This window comes from Jaculus jaculus, chromosome 9 (genome assembly GCF_020740685.1).
Source record: "Jaculus jaculus isolate mJacJac1 chromosome 9, mJacJac1.mat.Y.cur, whole genome shotgun sequence".
Lineage (NCBI taxonomy): Eukaryota > Metazoa > Chordata > Mammalia > Rodentia > Dipodidae > Jaculus > Jaculus jaculus.
This window is the reverse complement of record NC_059110.1, coordinates 81204527-81228874: the sequence shown is the minus strand read 5'-3', so window position 1 is coordinate 81228874 and position 24348 is coordinate 81204527. Positions and strand designations below refer to the sequence as shown.

The 24348-nt window shown below is 50.1% G+C and overlaps 1 protein-coding gene across 6 annotated transcripts in view; it reads left to right on the top strand.

Annotated features, from left to right (window-relative positions):
- The window catches only part of Rap1gap2 (RAP1 GTPase activating protein 2), a 277672-nt gene that overhangs the window by 237931 nt on the left and 15393 nt on the right, over positions 1 to 24348 (top strand). For 5 of the 6 annotated variants that reach the window (XM_045158300.1, XM_004667836.2, XM_045158299.1 and 2 more), the window contains 7 exons: positions 698 to 827; positions 3290 to 3445; positions 8715 to 8786; positions 9293 to 9379; positions 10734 to 10868; positions 20921 to 21058; positions 22985 to 23103. In XM_045158300.1, the coding sequence (XP_045014235.1) occupies positions 698 to 827; positions 3290 to 3445; positions 8715 to 8786; positions 9293 to 9379; positions 10734 to 10868; positions 20921 to 21058; positions 22985 to 23103 (837 nt within the window). The remainder of the gene's footprint in view (positions 1 to 697; positions 828 to 3289; positions 3446 to 8714; positions 8787 to 9292; positions 9380 to 10733; positions 10869 to 20920; positions 21059 to 22984; positions 23104 to 24348) is intronic. The other variant, XM_045158301.1, reaches the window with a different exon arrangement.

The window sequence follows — 24348 nt, the reverse complement described above, 5'->3', positions numbered from 1 at the left end:
TGCTGTCTAGGAGCGGCATCTGCTTTCCCTCTCCCTGGCTGGACACTGTGCCCGCAGGCTGGCAGCCTGTTCTGTGCCTCCTGTCTGTGAAGATGCAGCTGGAGAAAGGACTACTGTGTGGTTGGGTCTCCATGTTAGGCTGGCCAAGTAGACGTGAAGCATTTGCCCCTCTCCTGACTGGCTCTGGATACTCCTATGGGTTCCTCTGAGGGCCCTGACCCGGGGCTGATGACTCGGACATGGCCTTGCAGAGAGCAAAGGCCCGCGCCCAGCCTTGGTGGCCACAGGCAGCTGGGATGGGCATTTGTGTGAGGTTGTGGATGTACGTAGCCTCCCTTCCTTTGTGACCAAGTTTGTGGAGAGGACATAGCTAAGGTATGAAGTGGAGGTTTTGCCACTGTTTATTTTTGTATGTTTTGTATGATGGTGTCTTGCTCTATATTCCTGGCTGGCTTCAAACTCATGATCTTCCTGCCTTGGTCAGAGCTGGGATGACAGGTGTGAGCCTTTCATCAGGGGATTTATGGTTATAATGCTGGCCAGGCTTCTCAGAACACATCTCTGTGTCTACCTACCTTGTATTCTCCTCTCCTGTCTTGTATCCTGCCTTCCTGCCACATGTCCCAAGGGATGGTGGCACCACGGTGCCTCTTCACCTCACTTTTTCTCTTCTACTTCATTTCTGTTGTACTGACAGCTTCCGCGGAGGCCTGGATGTGACCCATGGACAGACCGGGGTGGAGTCGGTGTACACCACCTTCCGGGACCGGGAGATCATGTTTCACGTCTCCACAAAGCTGCCCTTCACCGAGGGAGATGCGCAACAGGTAACCTGGGCCAGGAGGCTGACCTGCGGTGACAGGCGGGAATATGCAGGCGACTCCATTCAGCCTACGGGACACTGAAGCCCAGGACGGTGCATTTAAAGACTGCCTTGCTTGCCTAGGAAACCTAGGGACTCAGGTTCAATTCCCAGTACCCAAGTAAGCCAGATACACAAGGTGGCACATGCGTCTGGATTTCATTTGCAATGGCTGGAGGCCCTGGTGTGCCCATTCTGTCTCTCTTTCTGCCTCTTTTTCTCTGTCTTAAATACAACTTATATATATACATATATATTTTTTCTTTTTTTTAAATAAAAGGCTGCCTTGGAGCTAGAGCTGGGGCCCAGTTAGGAGAGCACCTGTCTAGCTTGCACAAGCGCCTAGGTTCCATCTCCAGCACCAAAAACAGAAAGACTTCCTCAGTTTCCGAATCAATGTTGGGCTCAGCTGGGGGCACAGCACATGTAGCACTGATGAAAGGCGCCTGTGGATGGGAAGTGGAAGTCAGCAGAGCTCCCTGAGGGGCTGTGAGAAGCCTTGCCGCAGGATGGGTGGCAAGGTGCATATGTCAGAGGGCTGTTGTGGGGTAATGTCAGTTCCCAGTGTAGGGCTCCTGTGATCGGTGCCTGGTGTGTGGCTGTGTCCTGTGGAACAGTTGCTCCCTGTCCAGGCTACTACTCTGCCTCCCTGCTGTCCCCGTGACAACGTGAAGCTTGCATGCAAATTCTCTCACCCCCATCCTTGCCTGCCTAGCCTCACAGCCTCATCACATCCCTTTCCTGCCTGTCCCTAACCTGTGGACACTGAAACCTGTGTCTTCAGCCTTCTCCAGCTCTTCCAGGCTGCATTGTGACAGGCACATGTCCCCTAAGGGAGGGTCTGGCTTTGCTGAAGCCAGTAGCTGATTCTGGCGGTTTCAACATCCACTGTTCACTCCACCCCCAGTGGTTGTCCCTTTCTTATCTGAGAACACGAGCCCTGGCCTCTTGCTTGCTCAGGGCACTGGGGAGGGAGCGGGATGCAAAACTGTGAACACGGTGCCTGGCTTCCTAAGAAAAAGGGAACTAGGCAAACAAAATGGCGATTTGGCACTTAAATAACTACTGAATGTTCCAGAAACAAATGGGTGAGGGTTTTCTTGTATAGCCAAAGTGGGTTTTCTCTTGCATCTCACCTTTGGTCTTTGTTTCTTCACAATCTCTCACCTGCAGCCCCAGCTTGGGGCTTGTTATTCCAGGCCATTTCAGCCTGACCTGTGGCGACAGAGCTTGACTCTTGGCAGGAAAATGGAGAGAGAGAGAGAGACAGAGACAGAGACAGAGAGAGAGAGAGAGAGAGAGTGTTAAGTGAGGCAGTTTGTATAAAAGTGCCTAGGCCAGTGTTCAGAGCATGGCAGGTGTTCAGTAGGTGAGAAACTCAGTGCGGAAGGGCTGAGAACAGGTCCTGCATGCCGTAGATGCTCAATAAAGGACCACACACATAGGCAGGCACCTACCCAGGGCTTTCACATTGGAAATCATCCATGGGAACAGCCCAACGTGGTTCCTGACACACAATGGGGGCTCGATACTGAAATCACAAGTCACAGGCCCTTGCAGCACTGGGATACTGATTCAGGGTTGGGTTTGCTGTCCCTCCTTGCTTCCCAGTCAGCTGACCTAAGTCACTATAAACTTGGCTTTTCCCATCTTTGGTATAATGTTCTACCCCCTTGTCCCTGTGGAAGCCATTTCCCTCACCCTCCCACCTTCACCTCCTCTTCTAGGAAGGCTTTGTGGGTTGTAATCAGACTCTCTGGTTTTGTCCTGCCCTTGGTTTCTAGAGCTGCCAGGCACGCCTGCGGAAGCAGCTGACTTTACCCTATCTGGCAGCTTGTTTGTGCCGTGGTGCCCGTGTGGAGGTCATAGGGCAACCTTGGTTTTCTCCTTCCGCCTCGTTTGAGACAGAGTCTCTCTTGTTGTGGTTGTTTGTTGCTGGGAAGGCCAGACCAGCTGACTCTCCTGACTGCCTCCCATCTCTGAGTGTGGGTGTGGTGGGATTATAGATGGGTGCACCACTTGAATCTCTCTTTACATGAGTACCAGAAATACAAACTCCAGGGGGCAGGCTTACAAGCAGGCTGCTTTAACTTCTGAGCTATCTCCCCAGCCCCCTGGCTGATCATGGGCTCCTCCCATGTCTGTGTTTCTCCCAAACCAGTTATAGGCTTATCTAAGGTGGGCAAGGTCCTGTATCCCCTATGATTCATTCTCCCAAGGTCCTGAGTCCTAGATCTGCACACGACTGAGCTCAGTAACATCCATGGAAGCTGTCATCATTTTTGTGGCTTCTAAGGGTTGAAAGGGGCAGCTTTCTAGAGAGCTGGGTCTCAAGAGTTCAGGGTTTAACACAGATGTCCTGTGCAGCTGTCTTTACTTTTGAGATACCCCTAATTGGCTTTGTAATGATGGAACATGTTTTTTAAGCTCCAGAGAAAGAGACATATTGGGAATGATATTGTTGCCATCATCTTCCAAGAAGAAAACACGCCATTTGTCCCAGACATGATTGCCTCCAACTTCTTACACGCCTACATTGTTGTACAAGCTGAGAGCCCTGGCACAGAGACCCCATCCTACAAGGTAAGGAGAAGACCTCCATGGAGGACACTGTGAGCCCAGGAGCTCCCCCCTTTTGTGGGCTCAGCAATAGCAAAGGACACTCATTCTCACCAGCACTGAGGTTCTTGTAGGTTGTTGGGTTTCTGGGATTGGGATCCAAATGCTCTTGGAGGAAAACACCTCCCTAGGTCATCTCCATCTTGCTGCCTGTATCTTGTCAGCATTTAACTTGAGGGTCCAGAAGCCCCAAGTGCCATTTGGAATCTGATAATACCATTTACTAGAGGAAGGCTGAGCAGGAGGGTAGGATGAAGAGATGGAGATGGGAAGAAGGGAGCTAAGGGAAGAAACGCAAAGGGATGTTCATGGAGAGAGTTGGAGGGGCATAGATGCTTTAGACACTGGTTCTGTGTCTGGATGTTGTGAACAAGTGTGTACAGTGAGATGGGAGGCAAGACCTGTGTAAGCATCTTGATCAGGGGCTTTTTTTATTTCTAGTTTCTTTTTCTAAGATCTGTGGATGCTAAAATAAGCCAATTTGGCCAGCTGTGGCGGCGCATGTCTGTGTGGTGCTGCATGCCTGTAATCCCAGAATCTTGACCAAGACTGAGGCAGGCGGAATCTAGGGTTCTAAGCCAGCCTGACCTACATAATGAGACCCTGTCTTAAAAACCACAACAAAGCAGGGCTGGAAATATGGTTCAGCTGTTAAAGATATTTGCTTGCAAAGCCTGATAGCCTGGGGTTGATAAACCCAGATGCACAAAGTTGCACATGTATCTGTAGTTAATTTGCAGTGGCAAGAGGCCCTGGCATGCCCATACTCATTTTCTCTCTCTATCTGACTCTTCCTCTCTCTTTTTCAAATAAATAAATAAAAACATTTAGAAAAAAGAAAAGAAAGAGAAAAGTAGAAGACAAGGAGTAAAAAAAGAAGTAGCATCCCATCTGAATGTAGAGTAATGATTAATAAATAAAAATTTAGCCAGGCATGGTGGCCCATGCCTTTAATCCCAGTACTCTGGAGGCAGAGGGAGGATTGCCAAGAGTTCAAGGCTACCCTGAGACTACATAATGAATTCCAGGTCAGCCTGTGCTAGAGTGAGACCCATCCTTGAAACACACACACACACACACACACACACACACACACACACACACACACACACGTATATACACAATAATAAATAGATAAGTAAGTAAATAAGTAAATAAGAATTTAGAAGAGTGTGGGAAGCAGAGGTGGATTAAGGGAGGTCAGCACATGCTATATGCATGTGTGGAACTATTACACTGAACCCCAGTAATATACATAATTCATACATATTAATTTAAAAAAGATAAAAATGGAATGACCTGCTATGATGCATGATGTGTGTGGAATAAGTGAGAATTTAACATACAAAGGCCCAGCAGATCAGCTCCCAGTCTTCCAGAGCATAAGTGATGAAGACAGCAGTTTGCTGCCTGGCAACCTTCTCTTTTTTCCTTGCTGTCTGCCTTGTGACCTCCACTCCTCCTCACTAACCTCTCCAGTAGCATTTCTCCTGGGTCTCAGTGGCTTGGGGGTCAGGTAGACCCATTGGAGACAGGCTGAGGAAGAGATTTTAGGGAGAGTACTAGATGATTTCTGAGCCCCTTGCAAATAGGAGGCAAAAGCTCGTTTCTGTCTTTGCCTGCATTCATGGATAGAAAGGCCAGGGTTCAGATTCTCAGAGGGCTCCTTGCGTCACAGAAAACGCTGGGAACCAGCATCTTGTGGGCCAGGAGAGATAGCCTGTCATTGCTCGTGGGAGACAATGGCGCATGAAGGTGCCTTCCAGACAGTAACTCAGACTCCTGGTGGTTTCTGGGCTCGCTCTACTTCAGCACCTCATGGCCATCTTCACAAGTTTCAGTCTTGGTGTATGTGGCTGTGCCGCTCTCACGTTAGTGCAAACCACACGTATGAAGTGAAAAATTCATGTCAAGCTTTAAAACCAAGGTGAGACTTAAGGGAGAAAAGCCATGACAAACAAACCTTTCCTGTGGAAGTCAGCCGGTTTCTGTCTGTGTGCGTGATTATGTTCCCCTGACACTGAGCAGTTGTAGGGATCATCTGCCCTGACTGAAACGGGCATTCACTCTGTAGCTCTTGGGTTCACTTACTAGTAGAAGCAAGTTTCCTCACAGTGGCTACTGTGTGCCAGTTATTCATGCCAGGGAACAAGGAAGTAACACACAGAAGTGGCCTTGCTTATCCCAGACAAGAGACAGAGAAGTCATTTCTTTCTCTTCTATTTTCTTTCTTTCTTCCTCTCTGTTTTTTCTCCCCTCCCCTCTCCTCTTTTTCCGAGGTAGGATCTCACTCTAGCCCAGGCTGACCTGGGATTCACTATGTAGTCTCAGGGTGGCCTCGAACTCATGGCAATCCTCCTACCTCTGCTTCCCGAGTGCTGGGGTTAAAGGCATGTGTCACCATGCCTGGCTTGATTTTTCTTTTTCTTTCTTTCTTTTTTTTTTTTAAAACATTTTCTTTATTTATTTTCATGCAGAGAGAGGGGGGGAGACTCCTGCTGTAAAAGAACTCCAGATACGTGTGCCACTTTGTGCATCTGGCTTTATGTGGGTTCTAGGGAACTGAGCCTGGGTTGTTAGGCATTGCAGGCAAGTGCCTTAACTGCTAAGCCATCTTTCCAGCCCTTCTATTCTTTTTTTGTACAGAGTCTGGCTTTGTGGCCCAGCCTTTTACTTTCTAAGGTGCTTCCCAAAGTGATGCCCCTCCAACTCCCAGCAGCACCCTGCTTGGGTGATGCACAAACTATGAGGAAGATCTAGTTAGATCCCTCAGGGGGCCTCAGTGACACAGCTGAATCCACAGGAAGGAAGATGGAAGTCCCTCAGGGCCTTGGCTCTACTCTGTGGAGGATGGACAACAAGGAAGAATAAGGGAGGGAAAAACCCCAGATGAGTTGCCTGGTGGACCTGGTTCTGGTCCTGACCCTGCCTTTTGAGTGCTGTGTGACCTTGAGCCAGCTCCTTCCCTTTCTGGGTCTGTTTCTTTCTGTGCAAAATGAGGAAGTTGGACTACATAACTTGGGATCATCCTCGACATCTTGCAGGAGTTGAAACAGATGGGGTGCGTACGTAGGGTTGCCAAGTGGTTTGAGAGGACTCTCTATTTCAGGGTCATTTACTACGTCCAGGTCAGTAGAGAAAGTCAAACAAAGAAAGTGCCTTCTAACCAGAACCACTTGTGGCCTGGCTCTTGTTAGAAGAATATCTTCTCCACTCCCAGCAGGATTTGTTAGCTGATATCATAGGGAGGAGGCTGAGTCTGGCAGCTTAGGGCACCTCAAGCCAAGGCCACAGAGCCACAGCGCCATGCAGCTATTAATTCCTTCCAGGGAGCCATTGGAACAGGGGGAAACTAGCCCCATAGACTCAGGAGTACATAAAATGTCACACTGAATTACTTTTCAGGTAGGAATTCAGTTCCCATCTTGTTAGATTGGGAAGAAATTCTAGCCAGCTATCACTGGGACTCACCCCCGGGGGGCCACCCTGTCCAGCTTCTGAAGTCCTGCCAAGATTCAGGAATCTTCTGTGAAGCAGACCACTGGGGAGGGGCTCCTTTGTCTATCACTTCTCACCTATCGTGGGAACACCCCTGCCTGGTGCCGGGAGGCAGCAGGTTGCTCCAGAGGGTGGGAGCCTTGTCAGATCTGAGACCTCAGCCATCTTCTCTTCCTCCTCCTGGCCCCCTCTCTGGCGTCTTCCACCTCCTAGTGTCAAGACGTGCCACCACTCCCAGCGCCATCTGGGTTTAGAAGTAGGAAGGTGGGCTGGGCTCAGGCAGCTTCTGCTTTCAGAAGCAACCCAAGATGGGGGATCTTAGAGGCTTGGTTGTCTCATGGGAATGGGGTCAGGAGAGAGACTGGGGTGAGGATGCACAATGAGTGGACATCACCAGGGACAACTGTTCCCACTCCACTGTGTTCCTGACCTGGAAGCTGCCATGTAGGGTTGAGGGGCTGTCTACACTAGAGACATGGGCATATCCAAGCCACTTACCTTGCCTGGCAGACCTGAGAAGGAGGGGGAACAGCTGGGCGGGCTTCTGTTCTTTCTTCTACTCAGTGGGCTTTTCACCACATAAGCGAGTTTTGACTCCATGGTGGGCATACTTGACTTGGGTCACCAGTGCATGGTGGGTGGGTGGGGAGCTGTGTTGGTAGCTGGCGTTTAGCCAGAAATCTCAGTGAACACACACCACTTCCTGACTCTGGCCACCTTAGCTTGGCCAGTGCATGCTGCCTTGAGCTTCGGGAAAGAATGCCCATTCGAGTGACTGGGCTTCCTCCTCTGTGGAGCTGGCAGGACCTTGTCTTGGCTGAGCCCCAGGCTGCCCACTCACCCGGTCTAGCAGACTCTCGCATCTGCCCTACTTCACAGGCCAGGGAGGCTGGCTGCAAGCCAGAGCTCTCACGTCAGCGGCTGCTGGGAAACGGTCAGAGTGGCCTCCCTAGAGCCATGCAGCCCCGGGGCTGAGAGCGGGTGAAACCAGGGCGCCTCCACGCAGGGAGGAGGTCCCGAGTGAGGCCTCGCGATGGGCGCAGAGCCCCTGGGCAGTCTCGCTCACAGGCCCGGCCTCACTCCAGTGGGCTGGAACCTGGATGCCCCCACCCTCAGTTCGCAGCCAGAGCCCTGGGGATCTATCCGCTGAACTCTCAGCCAAACAGTGGGCTCTGTGTGAAGCCAGGGTTCCAGACATGGGTCCACTGGCTACACAAAAGCTCCCAGAAACCCCAGCCTTCCCTCTGTAATTCATGTTTTAAACACCTGAAGTGAGTATGATTTGTGGCTATCATGGGAAGAGCCTCAGCTGGGCCAGAGAGGCCTGGATTCTCTGTGTTCTCCTCTGGTTAATCACCTGCGCTTGCTCCCTGTCTTAGGGGTGTCTGTTGTCTCATTAGTAAAACAGGGACAGTAATTCTCTGTGGGATTAATATCACAATGTCACCTACAGCTGCTTATAATCAGGGTCCTATTGCTCCTCAGCCTGGCGCATCATCTTACCAAGCTTGTTCCTTGTCCCCAGGAAGGCAGAAGAGAGGATGGGGGGAAGGGGGAGCTCTGATCATCCAGTCCCACTATTAGGATCATGACTGGGTCCTTGACAGAGATGCTTACGGGGACACTTTCTCTGTTCTCTGGGAAAGGAAAGATGAGCAGGTGTGATGTAAGAAGTGGGGTTCCCCAAGGACAGCTCTCCCTTCCCTCTCAGCCCACATAGGACTGTTTCATTCAGGTCTCTGTCACTGCGCGGGAAGATGTGCCTGCTTTTGGCCCTCCTCTGCCGAGCCCTCCTGTTTTCCAGAAGGTATGAGACTCTTCTCTTCCTTTTATTACATCCCAGTAGCAGTGGGTGGGCCGGGCCTTAACTTATGATGAGAACACCGAGGAGGGGCTATTGTAGCTTTGCTGGGCAGTGGGGGGCAGACACTCCTTCCTCGGGCCTCTTGCTCCCTCCCTCACCCCTTGATGCCAGTCTGGCCCAGCATATGGCCACTTCACTGGGGCTGCTTTCCTGCAAACCAAAGGGTTTTCATGTCATGCTTGGAGCCCAGGAGCTCATGACAAGAATTGCCTGTAGTTATAAAGGTGCCATATGGAAGGTCAGTATCCCAGCATTCAGGGAGCTGGCTTCCATGTTGGCATATTAGCAGAGATAGGCCTGGCCTTGGCTAGAAGTGACCAAATGTTAGAAGGGCCCTCTGAGGGGCTGTCCACATGCCCCCCTCCCGTTTTGCTTTCCTGTTACTGTGGCTGGAGCTCTTGCTTACAGTGAAGGGTGGAAGAGTTCTGGGGCTCTCTCGTCTGTTTCAGGGCCTGGAGTTCCGGGAGTTTCTGCTCACCAAGCTCACCAATGCGGAGAGTGCTTGCTGCAAGTCAGACAAGTTTGCCAAGCTGGAGGTGAGAGCATACTCTCCTCCTGGCTTGCTCACAGCCACCCTCCTTCTGGTTCTCATCTTGGGGCCTGCTCAAGTTGGAGGACATCTTTCCCCACTAAGACCCGTGTTAACTATGAGAAGTCTTCTCGTGGGCACTCCATCTCTATTGCAGGTCTTGTGAGCCCATCGCCACTCATTTATTTAAATTTAACACCTATTACATAGTAGGCCTTGTTCTGGTTCCTGGAATACAGGTGAAATGAGCCATTGTTTCTTTCTTTATAGAGCTCTCAGGTGGGTAGGAGAGGCCATTTTTGTTTTTTTTTCTTTTCTTTTTTTTTTTTTTCAATCCCATGGTAATTGCCTTCCTCCCTCCCCCCCCCCCCACACTTTCAGGAGAGGCCATTTTTGAAGAAACAGTTATAAGACAGCATGCTAGCTCTGAGCTGGGAAAGAACCAGTGGATAGTGACTTCTGCCTAGGGAGGAATGGGGTCAGGTCAGGGGAGGCATCTTGGAGGAGGTCGCTCTTGGATTGCTGAATCTTGATGCCTGGTGAAGCTTTTGTCATGAGGGAATAGTGGGGAGGGTGATTCCAGGTGCAGGGAACAGGCGAGTGAAGGCCAGACAGTGAGGGCGTGACTCCATGAGGTGGGAGGTGCGGCCTGATGAGATCTTCACAGCTGTGGATGGTGGTTGGGTCACTTAGAGAAGGCTGAGACTTACAGGTAATGGGTGCCATGAAGTTCTTAAGTAGCAGGAATGTGTTAGGTTTACATATTAGAGGCAATATTGGCCACTGGGAAGGACAGGTTGAAGGGAACTTGTGAGAAGATGGCCAGGTAGAAGCAATGAACAGGACTCTGAGAGATATTTCAAAGGCTGACATTCCATGGGAGAGAATAGTTTGGGGTCAGGGTCCCAAGGATGGGGAAAGTAGGATTGTAGGTGACTTTTAGGCCTTCAGCTTGGACTCGTGATGTGGGGATACCTGGAGGATGAACTGTCAGGACTTTGCCTGTCAAGGCTGGGCTGCTGAAGGGCTTGTCCTCTGTATGTACATGGCTTTCCCAGGCGGGTGGAACTTGGGCAGAGATCTGGTCTGGAAGTCCTAGGGCAAGCTTTGGGAGAGGCGAGGTGGGGAGGCAGACAGGGCAGAGTGACAAGACAGGGTCCCGCCTCAGGCACTCTGCCAACTGCAACATTCATCAGTGGGTGTGGAGCCCAGTGTCCTGCCGGATGCCACAGTGGCTAGGAGCTGATTGACAGAACAGTAGCCCTCAGGCTAGGCACCTGGAATCCACAAGGAAGGCACACATGTCCTGTCACCCCAGCTGCCCATGCCAGCTCCTGCACCCACACACCTTTCCCGTCTAGGACCGGACCAGGGCTGCGCTCCTGGACAACCTCCACGATGAGCTCCACATGCACACACAGGCCATGCTGGGCCTGGGCCCCGAGGAGGACAAGTTTGAGAATGGAGGCCATGGAGGATTCCTGGAGTCTTTTAAGGTATGGACACAGGGCGACTGGGGTTATTGTGGTAGGAGGCAAGTAAAGGACGTGGCCTAGGGCCATTGGCATCTCAGCCTTAGAGCCCAAGGGCCAGGTAAAGGTGAGACAGGGTCAGTGTGAGTATGTGGGGGTCAGGGGTGTGAGGTGTGGCAGCCCCCAGTGTCTGCACTGGCCTCCATGCTCTTCCTTGGTTTGCTTTGGATATCTCATCTTGCCCAGGAGTCCACCAAGTGGGCAAGGCATTAGCAGAGGCAAGGAGCCGGCACAAAGAACACCCCTGCTTTTATCTGTCTCCTTCTGAGGTCGGGGGTGGTAGAAGAAGACACAGCCTTGGGTGTCTTCAGCAGCAGTGGTGGGGACCTGGCTGGGCTCAGTGGGATGTAGTCACAGGCAAGAGTCTTTGTGATTGCAAAAGCAAGAACTTGAACCAGACGAGCTGCTGAAGGAAGCAGTGAGCTCCCTGCCCCTTTAAGCTTCCAAGTGGACCCTGGGTGGCCACGGATCAGGAGGAAAAGGAGCTGACAGAGGAGGTTCATTGTCATGTGCTGGCCAGGTACTTGTTGGTCCACATGGCACTTACATTGGTGTCTGGCTTGAGCCTGGCTGAAAGCCTTTGCATTTGGCTGCATGGTTATGTCCACTAAGACTGCAAAAGAACACAGGACTGATGAGGACCCCACATCTGTGGGAAGTAGAGCTTCCTTCAGACCCAGGCTTTCTGAATCTTAGCTCAAGGTTCTGCTGAGTTGCCCATCAGAAAATGACGTGTGCATGTGCCATGGTATGTTGAGTGGAGGTTAGAAGTGGGTTTGTTTTTTATAGATGTGTTTTACATCCCAGCTGTGTGGTGCTGAGTTAGGTTTTTAACATCTCTATGCTACAGGTTTTGGTTAACGACTCAGGGATGATAAATCAGACCTCTCACAGTATTATTGTGAGAGTTCTTTGAAATAGTGCCTGGAAATTGCAGATTGCCTGCAACATAGTAAGTGCTCAAAAGTGTTCGCTGTTATTACAGAGAACACAATAACTATGTTGTAGGGAGACATCTGCTGTTGTAAACCTCCCAGATGTCTTAAGCACCCTATGGGAAAGGTTGAAATGGGGATAACAATTTGGCAAAAAATGGCCGGTTTCAGTTTTTTATGTATGTATGTATGTATGTATGTATGTATGTATGTATGTATGTGATGTGTGCATGGGTCCGTACATGCCACTGCACACATGTGGAGGTCTGTGGGTAAGTTCAAAGTATTTGTCTCTACTTCCACTTTTGCTTGAGACAAGGTCTGTCTTGTTCTTGCTGCTTTGTATGTGGCAGCCTAGCTGCCCTATGAAACTCTGGATTCTCCTGGCCCCACCTTCCACTGCCGGAAGCGTGTTGGGAATCACAGACCCATGCACCACTCTGGTTTTTGGTTTTATGTGGGTTCTGGGGAGTTGAGCTTGGGCCAGCAGGCTTACAAGCAAGTGCCTTTAACTATTGAGTCATCTCCCCAGGCCCCTCAGATACCACTTTAATCATTATGAGTGTAGTTTTCCATGTGAGGAAACAAAGTCTCAAAGAGACTAAATAATTTGTCCCAAGTCACCCTGGAGTTGAATTCATGTCTCCTAGATTCTTAACCACTCTATAATTCTGACTCCCCATTTCTGATGCTGTGACAACTCTGCCCACTGTGGCTGGTCTGCCAGGGACAAGGCATGGCTCTGCTGGCTGTACTGGGGAGCCAGCTGCTGAGATTCCCTGAGCGGGGGAGGAGGAGCTGAATTGCTTGTCCAGGCTGCTGGGAGATTCCTAGGGTATCTGGTTTAGTCTTGATGGACAATGGCAGTCAGAACAAAAGAGAGGAAATTGGAGGACCAAGATGCAAGAGGAGCCAGGTGTGGGGGTGCTCTTATAATGTCAGCACTTGGGAGACAGAGGCAGGAGGATGGCGAATTTGAAGCTAGCCTGTGCTGCATAGTGAGATCTTTATCTCAAAAAATATAACAAAGAGGATGAGGGGCAAAAAGAAGAAGTATGGGAAGAAGAGGGGCCTGATCAGGTAGTCCAGCCCAGAGGAGAGTGCCGGTGAGACAGGGTGGGTCTTGGGAAAGCAGGCTTGGGCTGGAGAACGGCAAGCAGGGGACACTGAGAGGCGCTCTGAATCTCTGGATGCTCCTTCCACCTTGTGTCACGCTCCACATTCCACAGTAAATGAATTTGTATAAAATGATCAAACCGGAGTTGCTGTTGGCTAGCTAACACATTGCTGTGTTTTGCAGATATTTGTGACATTTCTCAGGTTTCTGTTTGGGTTGTAGAGCTGATGATTCCTTTTTCTAGTTTAAAACATGCCTATAACCTGAAGACATTTGTAGGCTATGGACATTATTTCCATGGTGTCCAGTGGATGGGGTGGCCCAGTAGCTAAATCCTGGTAGAAGATCTAAAGGATAGTCGCCCCAAGGCCATTTTCATCCAGTCCCCTGCTTCTGGTAGGAGCAGCAGTTGATCATTGTCCCATTCTAGGCTACCTGAGGTAGGTGAGTTCCAAGAGGTGTGTGTTAAAGGGCTTTATTGTGGCTTTGAGCAAGTATTCTAGGTAATTCTTCTCTTCAATGTCAAAGGCTTGTAACTGTGGTTCAAGACCTGGTTTTTGCATTTAGATTTCATATCTATGCAAGGCTGTACCCTGGAGGTAGGAGAAGACTGTCCCAGTTGGGCACACAGAGCAAGCCGTCTGAAGGTTGATGCTTGCTGATCAGCACCAACTTCTTTCCGCTGAGACCAGAGTGTCTCTTGCCTTGTCCCTTCAGTGTGCTTTCAGGTCTCCCATGTGGAGAGCCTGGGCTGAGGGCAGGTGAGGCTCTGAGCTGGCTCAGGAATCCACCTCTAGTTTTTGTTTTTTTTCTTCTTCATAGAATTCACTTCACACCTCCACAGGACCTCTCCTGAATGAAGGGGTGTCTAAAATGATTCCAGGAAGAAAATGTGTGTGTTGAGGGTTCTCATCTCACAGGAGGATGGGAACATGATTGGGCATGTTCAGGGCTGACAGTGATCCCACCGTCTGTCCCCTCGCCTCTCCTGAGTCTGGTCTTTCCTCACCCATGGGGACCACAGCGCTCTGTCTCTGCTCTCAGAAACAGATCCACTGTGACCCTAGGTTCTGCAATCGCACTTCACGACATGAGGAGTAGTTCTTTACATCTCACTTCCATTCCTTTGGCTGTGTCCAAAGCTGTCATTCTGTAAGACTCCCACCCGTTGTTTGTGAACAGCTAGACCTGCTTTACAAACTGGTTCCTCAGAGGATCTCTTGGGAACCTGACAGGTCTACCAGTGCTTTGAAAGTTTGTGTTTTCATGTAGCTGACAATTGGCAAGTATATACATTTACAATGATAAAGACAACTTTGCACGCATGACTCAGTTGAAAGACATTTCCATGGCTTAAGTAGGCAGGGTGGATAGATACATCCTGTGGGGAGTCTGTGGACATACCCTTGGGACCTTGCAAGAGAGCTTCCTTCCTTCCTTTCTTCCTCTCTCTCTTCCGTCCTTTCTCTCTTTCTTTCTTTCTTTTTTTTACAGGTTAAGTTGATAACCATTGTTTGGCGACTAAATTAGGGAGTGGATCTCTGTTACCCCTCCCTGAGCTCTTCTTTCTGATTAGTCCATCTTTTATTTTGTTTGTTTTTGAAGTGGAGTCTTACTTTAGCCCAGGCTGACCTGGAACTCATTCTGTAGTCTAGTCTAGGGGATCAAACCTGGGCCATCAGGTTTTGCAAGCAAGTGCCCTTAACTGCTGAGGCTGAGCCATCTCTCCAGCCCAAGAGCAGTTTCTTGATCCATGAGCTGCCTATTACTTTTGAAAGCTGTTTCTCTGTAACTATTGATCTGTAATGAAATGAGAAGAAAAGGCAGTGCTGTGTGATGTGTCCATGTGATATGGATGGGCACTACATGTGGGCCACAGATGGAGAAACACTGAGCTTGCAGCCCTCTACCTGCTGCACCTTACAGAAGCAGGAATAGAAGATAAGGGAGGGTAGCAGGCAGGGAAGTGACAGGCTAATTTCTCCAGCCTTTGAGGGATTGGGATAGGTAATGCATTGGTCTCACCTGACCCCTAGTGGCAGGAAAATCATAGACATCCTTGGCAAAGTCAAGTTCTGCCCCAGGCAGAAGCAGCCTGAGCCACACAGCAATGGCAGATGGAGCCAGTGGGGCAGAGAATTCTCAGCCCTTGGCATCTCGGGGCCTCCTGAAATCAGAAGCTGTGGTATCAGGATGGCCCCATTATCTTTGGTGATCCAGTGAGGGCAGGGGGAAGGGTGGGCTGGGCCTTACAGTTTTCCTCGCATGACTCATGGCTTGGAGCTATAGTCTGCATGAGTGGAGCTGCCAGGCAGACAGAAGACCCTTATTGGAGCTTTCCCAGCAAGGAGAAAATTAGAATTAGATTCTTTGTCCCAGGGGCCCCCTTTCTCTGCTGCTTGCCTGGTTTGGATAGGCATGTCCTCCTTGATTTTTTTTTTTTTGTTTGTTTGTTTCATTTTGGCTTTAAAAAATTTTGTTTTATTTTTATTTATTTGAGAGCAACAGACAGAGAGAGAAAGAGGGAGACACAGAGAGAGAATGGGCATGCCAGGGCTTCCAGCCAGTGCAAACAAACTCCAGATGCATTTACCCCTTTGTGCATCTGGCTAATATGGGTCCTGGGGAATCAAGCCTCAAACTGGGTCCTTAAGCTTCACAGGCAAGCGCTTCACCACTAAGCCATCTCTCCAGCCCTTTGTTTTGTTTTTTGAAGTAGGGTCTCACTCTAGCCCAGGCTGACCTGGAATTCACTATGTAGTCTCAGGATGGCCTCAAACTCATGGTGATCCTCCTGCTGGCCTCTGCCTCCTGAGTGCTGGGATTAAAGGTGTGCCCTACCATGCCCAGTGCATCTCCTTGATTTTTGTTCCTTAGTTCAGTTTGTTCAATGGACACAACTCACAAAACCCATTTGTAAGGTTGTGAGGGATGTGGGTGACAGGGAAGGGACTTGATCTTGGAGCCAACTGGTGCTGAGATGAGATGACATACATAGGGACAGATGAAAATGACACCATCTCTTGCTTCTCATGCCCCACAGGAGAATTGGATGGAAGGTAGTGGTAAGGTGTGCTGAGGGCTGAGAGCCAATGGTGACGAGGGAGGGTGATGGAACTAGAGGTGATCAGAGCCTGGAGAGGTGGCTTAGCATTAAGGCACTTGCCTGTGAAGTCTGAGGACTCAGGTTTGGTTCCTCAGTACCCATAGGCCAGATACACAAGGTGGCGCATGCATCTGGAATTTGTTTGCAGAGACTGGAGGCCCTAATGCACCCATATTCTCTCTCTCTCTCTGAAAGAAAGAAAGAAAGAAAGAAAGAAAGAAAGAAAGAAAGAAAGGGAGAGAGAGAGAGAAGAGGTGATTAGGTGGTAGGATACCAAGGGACAGTCACATGAAATAATGAAGTCACAGAAGAACTTGCCAAAGGCCAGGCCATCCACCTGTAGAGCAGGCAGCCTTAAGGGCTGAGCAGCTCAAGCAAAGGGCAGGTGGGCTTTGCAGACCTCCTTACACTGGCACAAAAGCTTCCGTGCCTCTCTCCTCCCTTACCTTCCTCTTCCCATCACTGCCTGCTTTCTCTTCTTTCCCCTCTTCTGACTCCGTGGCCCAGTTTGAAAAGAACAGTGCTTCCATCCAGTTCTCCAACCAACTGGAATGTGAAACTCTTTAGGCTGCATCCCTGGGCAGTTCCATCCAAATCAAGCACTAATTCTGGATGTAGCAGTACGTGTCGCCTATCTTCTACACTAAGATTGGGCCTGGTGTCATGCTAGGTATTGGTCACAGACTGTCTCATATATCATCCTTGTAATAGATCCTCCTGGCAGGGAACATCATCACACTGTACAGAGAGTCTCAGGTTTAGATGCCAAATGGTGGGTGAGCCAGGACTTTAGCAGGAGAGGAGACTTACTCCTTGCCCACCCTGCAGTTCAACCCATCCATCCTCTCCTCAGACTTGCATTGTGGACTCTGACAGCAGTACCATGTGCCTCGGAGAGCATGATGTCTTCTCTGACATCAACCTGGGTTGTTTTGTTTTTTTTGAGTGTGGGACTCTGAAATCTGGCTTGTAGTCATTTTAATTCACCAGCCAGTTGACCTCTTTATCCCTTTCCCTCTCCTCTTGTGCACTTCCCTTCCCTCCCTTGTCCTTCCCCATCCTTCTCTAGCCCTCTCCATCTCCCTTTCCTCCCTTGTCCTTCCCCCTTCTTCCCTCCCTTTTCTTCTCTCCGTCTCTTTTTATTTCCTTCCCTCCCCTTCTTCTTTCTTTCTTGTTGAGATAGGTTCTCACCATATAGCCCAGGCTGGCCTTGATCCTCTTGAGTGTTGGGATTGCAGACATGTGCTACCACACTGAGCTTTATATTTTCAGTCTGGGAATCTAGGGTCCTGGGTTTTGGGTCATAGCTCCATCTCTTACTGCTGTGTGTTCTGGGGCAGTCTTATGCCACTTGAGACCTTTTTTAAAATTTTAACTTTTATTTATTTATTAGCAACAGACACAGAGAGAGAATGAGAATGGGTGGGTGCACCAGGGCCTCCAGCCACTGAAAACAAACTCCAGATGCATATGCCACCTTGTGCATCTGGCTTACATGGGTTCTGGGGAATCAAGCCTTGAACCAGGGTCCTTAGGCTTCACAGGCAAACACCTAACTGCTAAGCCATCTCTCTAGCCCCACACTTGAGACCTTTTGATTCTCTCTACACCTCAGCCTTGTAAGACCGTGTATGTGAAGATTCTTAGACCACTCACACGGGGTTTGTTGCACGCTCTGGGTGGTAATGAGGGCAAGATCAGCACACAAGTGGAGAGCTTGTAATGCCACTGTTGGCGATGATACTGATAGTGGCAACACGCGAGGGCACAGGAATGAAAAGATTCCGGGATTTATGGAGCACTTACTTCATTTAAGGAGCCTCACTATTCACCCATGGGCGTGTTGGTGCACTGTCCCCCCTTGCTGGTCCTTAGGTCTCCAAATGGTGCATGATTCAAAGATACTTGGGAGGTGGAGTGAATCGAATATGTTGGTTCTTGTAGTCATGACCCAGGAACACTATTGCTAAGTGACCATTCTTTGGTCTGGGGGCAGGGGCCGGTAACATTCCTCAAGGGGCATCTTTGACTCAGACAAGAGAGGCCACATGATGTAGGGTTCGAGGCCTGTCGCCTCGTGCCTCATTGTGGGTGGCTTGTCTTGAGGGCTATGTTGTTTACTGGTAGCCTCCCCGAGTCCCTTCCCCTTGGCAGGAGGGAAAGGCAGACGCGACGAGGCCCTTTACCAAGTTTGGACCTTTCCTGGCCTCCAGAGTGCTCTAGGGAGCAGTGTTCATGCTGTTTGTCTGGTGCCACCTTGCCAAGAGTGGAAACTCTCTCACAGGCAAGAAAGTGGCTGTGTTAGTTTTCGGGAGCTAGCCAGCAGGCACACGGGGCGTGTGCACAGGTGCGCAGGACTGAAGCCAGACGGGGGAGCTGGCCGTAGCTTAGTCCTTATTGGTTCTGGGAAGCAGGGTTCTGAGAACACCCTGCCTTGTTCAGGTCACACCATGGTGAGGAAAATCCACCAACTCATGGTAAGAAGACCCAGGTGACACAGGCTCAGTTGGTCAGAGGCATTCAGGATCACCCCTGCCTCCTTTCTCTTCTGTGGTTCCTGGTTTTCCAGCTTTGTTCCTTAGAGTTGGCCCCAAAATGGTTTCAGGTGGAAAAGTGTCACATCTCTTTTGGGAATGGTTGAAGTGTTTTCCCCAAAGACATCCTATCAGGTGTGACTGTCAAAGGATGGTGAAATGAGAGCCTTGACTACTTCTTGCATTCCACAGAGGAGAAGACATTGAGATGAGCTCTCCTTCTGCCAGTGAGACAAGCAGGGGCTCGACTCCTGTACGGGAGCCATGCATGGCAGCTGTGTCCAGGCGCCATGACCCTTGACGGTCTTGTTAACTAATCGACACATATAGGCCACCCCCATAAACTCTGGGTCTTGCATTACTGACCTAGTTTTAGGCACTTTAAAAAATGTTTGTGAGCCAGATGTGATGGCCCATGCCTTTAATCCCAGCATTCAGGAGGCTGAGGTAGGAGGATTGTTGTGAGTTCGAGGCCAGCCTGGAGTTCCAGAGTGAGTTATAGGTCGGTTTGGGCTAAAGTGAGACTCTACTTAAAAAAAAATACAAAAGGAAGTTTGGGTTTGCATGTGCGTATGGGAGTACATATGCCACGGCACATGGGTGGAGGTCAGAGGACAAGCTTGCGACAGTGAACCCTTTCTGCCTTCTTTGAGACAAAGGTCTCTTTTCTTGTTTGCTACTGGGAAGGCCAGACTAGCTGGATTGTGAGCTTCAGGTATTCTCTGGACTCTGCCTCCCACTGCTGTAGGCACATTGGGATTACAGAATGGGCCACTTAGTGCCTGGCTTTACATGAGTGCTGGGGATCTGAACTCAGGTTGTAAGGCATGTGGAGCAAATGCCTTTAACTGCTGAGCCATCTCCTTGGCCATAGGAATGTGTCTTGGATAGTGCCCAGAGACACTTTTGGGGTTTCTGGACCACAGTTCTCATTATGGCACAGTGCTGGGTACCTAGGAAACACACAGTAAATGCTTAATATTAACAGTGAAAGTACCCACCTTTGTGAGGTGGTTGCCTGTCTCCTAAGAGCCTTGTGTAGATTTTCACTGCTGGTGTAGACATGCCCTGTCCCATTCCACATTATGTTGACTGACTGATCAGGGTGCCCAGCAAGTGGGTGGTGGAGCAGAGAGCCCAGGTATGCATCCTGGTGGCATCGTCTTAAAGTACTTGGTGATTTTGACCTCTACATTGTGTTGCTACCAAGCAGCTGGCCGGATGATCACAGGGAGGTGACGCAAGGGCTCAAGGTCATTGGAGAGACCCCCTCTTCCTACGGTATACCTGTTCTTTGAAGACCTGTGCAAGAAAACAGAGTTCCTGGAGGGGAGCCAGAATCCTTAGGACTTCACTTGGCCAGAATTCCTCCCGCCGAGCTCCAGGCACCATAACCACCACGCTGTGGGTGTTGTGCAGAGCAGTGCCATTCTGGTGAACAGCTGAGGAGATGGCTGTCACCCTGGGCCATCCCCCCCCCCCAGGGGCTCAGTGGTCTGTGTTTTAGCTCTTCCTCTCATCCCTCATGTGCACCATGACAAACCTGGCTGTCCTTGAGGGGATACTGTACTGTTTGTCAACATCCACCTTGCTCTTGGGTGGACACAAAGCCCCATGCCCCATGAGGCCCTCTGCCTGTACCCAGTTTGAGTAGGCATTACCCCTTTCGGCAGCTATGCATACCACAGCCTTGCCCTAAAGTTCCACCGAGGGCGGATGTATTCCTGTCTCTGCCAAGCACACCTGTGGTGAAGGCAGGAAAGGTGGTCCAATATATACTCATGAAAGGAAGCCTAGTTTTCTGAATAAAGAGCTAGTGTGTGGCTGGGGATGTAGCTCAGTGGCAGAGCACTTGTCTAGCATGTGTGAGCCCTGGGTTCCATCCCTAGCCCCACACCAAAGATAAATAAGATAAAACAGAATTAAAGTCATTGTTCAGGCTGACACCGGTGTTCAACCTCCACCTCATCCGGCATGGAGTGCAGCATACTTGTTTCACAGATGAGGAAGCCATAATTCAGAGCTGATAAGGTTGGTAACTGATCAGTGTCACCCAGCTCTGCTGAGCTCCGCACTTGGCTTCCGTTACCTGTAAGAGGCTAACAAGCTTGGTCCACCTGCAGGGAGCTGGAGCACTGGACCCTCAGGCTGCCCTGCCTGGACAGAATACGGAAAACTCTGCAGACACTAGTGACTGGGGTGTGGGTCTCTGTGACTGTGTGCATGCTTCTGCATGTGTATGTGCACACAGTCAAAGAAAGGATCATCCAGGGGACCAGGTGCTGATTCTCAGGCTCTTGTCACTTTGTCCCTTCTCCCTGCAGAGGGCCATCCGTGTGCGCAGCCACTCCATGGAGACGGTGGTGGGCAGCCAGAGGAAGCTGCACACTGGGAGCCTCCCTGGGAGCCTCAGTGGGGGCATTGTCCACAACAGCATGGAAGTCACCAAGACTACCTTCTCAGTGAGTGTGGTGGACCCTGAGCCAGCATGTGGGGCCAGAGGAGGAAGGCAGCCTGTACCCCGACTCAGGCCAGGCAACTTGAACAGGGCAAGCTCTCAAAGGAATTTGAGCTTCTTGGTGATGACCTTGCCCAATGGAAGTGGCTCTTTGGAGCCTCCGTGCTACGTGGCCCCTGGGGTTGGCCTGGACTAGAGGCCTTCCTTTCTCCTTCTCTGAGTTTCCTTAATTCATGTCTACGTCCTCTTCTTTGGGACAGCTCTGCAAAATGGTACTGGAGTGCATTTTCTTGCTCAGAGGATTGGGACCCATGAGTGAGTGAGAGATGTCCCTGTTTCCTTCTTTAAAAAAACAATTATTTTTTTGTTCACTTTTATTTTATTTGAGAGTGACAGAGAGAAAAAGAGGCAGATAGAGAATGGGGCCTCCAACCACTGTAAATGGACTCCAGATGTATGCGCCCCTTGTGCATCTGGCTAACATGTGTCCTGGGGAGTCGAGCCTCGAACTGGAGTCCTTAGGCTTCACAGGCAAGCGCTTAACCGCTGAGCCATCTCTCCAGCCCTGTTTCCTTCTTACTAATGACAGCAGTGGCCATTCTAGCGTTGAACACTGAGTTAGAAATCCATACTTAAGAAAAGCCACTTAAAATAGATAACCAAGTAGTCTTTACTCCACACTTTGGGAAAAGCAAGCTCAGAGAGATTGAATCACTTGCTCAAGGTGTCACCCTGCTGAGCTGAGGGCTCGGGTTCCAGCCAGGCCTGCCGGACTCACAGTTTGTCCTCTTCATCCTGTGGGTACAGTTTTCAGGGAGTGAAGGCTCTGTAAGTCTGAGAGCTCTGGCCTGGTGACTCCCACCAGGGCTGGGAGGAGAGCGAACCATATAGCGTCAGTGACTTGCATGCCATCTTGTTACTGTGACTTCTGCAGTGAGGGAGAGTCAGGGACCCTGGGTCTTTGTCCTTATCCCGCCCATGACTTGCTAGCTGATCTTGATATATCTTGCTTTCTGATTCTCGGCTTCCTTATTGGCTAAGCGACAGGTTGGACCAGGCCACTCCAGGGCTCTGTGGCTTTGTGGTTCTCAGTCTGTGAGATCCCCTGAGTCATTCCAGCCCTCAATATCTGGGTGGCCCTGACCTTGTGGTCAGGAGTTCTGGTCTCTGTTCTCTGTTCTCTGTTGTAGCATTCCTTGGGGCCAAAGGCTTAGCTAAAGAACACAGGAAAGAGACTGTGAGTGGTTGGGCCGTAAGGTCTCAGCTCCTGGCTGTTTCCTTTTTTTTTTTTTTTTAAGAGTATCTTCTTCCTTAAAAAGAAATTTCTTTTGTTTATTTATTTGAGAGCGACAGAAAGAGGGAGGGAGGGAGAGAGAGAAAATGGGCGTGCCAGGGCTTCCAGCCACTGCAAATGAACTCCAGACTCCTGCACCCCCTTGTGCTCAGGCTAATGTGGGTCCTGGGGAATTGAGCCTCGAACTGGGGTCCTTAGGCTTCACAGGCAAGCGCTTAACTGCTAAGCCATTTCTCTAGCCCTTCTTCCTTTTTTTTTTTTTTTTTTTAAAATAAACATCTTTTATTTTTATTTATTTATTTCAGAGAGAGAGAGAAAGAGAGAGAGGGAGAGAGAGAGAGAGAGAGAGAGAGAGAGAGAGAGAGAGAGAGAACATGGCATGCCAGGGCCTCCAGCCACTGCATACCAGCTCTAGACACATGTGCCACCTTGTGCATCTGGCTTATATGGGTTTTGGGGAATTGAACCTGGGTCCTTTGGCTTTGAAGGCAAGAGCCTTAATCACTAAGCAATTTCTCTAGCCCCCTTGCTGTTTTTTGTGGTAATCTCCAGATCAGGAACTATATGTGAACCGGAGGGCGGGTAGGAAGGAGACGCAGGCCTAGTGTGCGCTCACTCTGGTGGTTTCGTTCACAGCCTGCAGTGGCCACAGCTGCCGTGAAGAACCAGTCACGGAGCCCCATCAAACGGCGTTCTGGACTCTTCCCCCGCCTGCACCCAGGCTCTGAGGGACAGGGAGATAGCCGGACACGATGGTAACTGTCAGGGCCCCAACTCTAACCATGACAGCTTGAGGTGCCCAAGGGGGGACGGTTTTGTCCAGCATTAAGAGATGGCTTCACTTGCCCCCTGCCTGTCTTCAGGCACTTTTGTGTCCCATCGCTCATTCAGCAGTTGATCCATTCAGCACAGCTGTGCCATTGTCTCCATGCAAGAACAAAGGTATTCTTTTTGTTTGCGGTAGGGTCTTGCTCTAGCCCTGGTTGAACTGGAATTCACTATGTAGTCTCAAGCTGGCCTTGAACTCATAGCGATCCTTGGCCTCCCCAGTGCTGGAGTCAAAGTTGTGTGTCACTATGCTTGGGGCTTTTTTTTGGGGGGGGGGGTGTGTAGAGAGACTGAGAGAATATGGGTGAGAGAAAAAGAGGTAAGAGAGAATGGGCGCACCAGGGCCTCCAGCCACTACAGATGAACTCGAGTTGCATGCACTACTTTGTGTATCTGGCTTTACTTGGGTACTGGGGAATCAAACCCAGGTTGTTAGGCTTTGCAGGCAGATGCCTTAACTGCTGATCCATCTCTCCAGCCCAGGTGTTTTTTTTTTTTTCTCGAGGTAGGGTCCCACTTTAGCTCAGGCTGATCTGGAATTCACTGTGTCATCTCAGGGTGGCCTCAAACTCATGGGGATCCTCCTACCTCTGCCTCCTAAGTGCTGGGATTAAAGGTGTATGTCACCATACCCAACGTATTTTTAAAAATATATTTATTTGTGTGTGTGTGTGTGTGTGTGTGTGTGTGTGTGTGTGTGCGCGCGCGCGTGTACGTGAGAGAGAGGGAGAGAGGGAGGGAGGGAGAGAGAGGGAGAGGGAATGAATGTAGGTGTGTCAAGAAGCCTCTTGCTTCTGCAAATGAACCCCAGGTGCATGAGCCACGTGTATCTGGCTTTGCAAGGGTATTGGGGAATTGAACCCTGACTAGCAGACTTCGCAAGCATCTTTTACCATTGAGCCAACTCCCTAGGCCCCAGATGTGTTCTTTTAAGGAATTGGGAAGTCCCTCCCCCCAAAGTAGGGTCTCACTCCAGCCCGGGGTTAACCTGGAATTCACTATGGAGTCTCAGGGTGGCCTCGAACTCATGGTGATCTTCCTACTTCTGCCTCCCCAGTGCTGGGATTAAAGGCGTGCGCCACCACACCCGGCTTTTTTTTTTTTTTTTTTTAAAATTACAGAGCAGACATGTATTCTTGAGGAAGTCTGTGCTTCTTAGCAGTGACTTATAG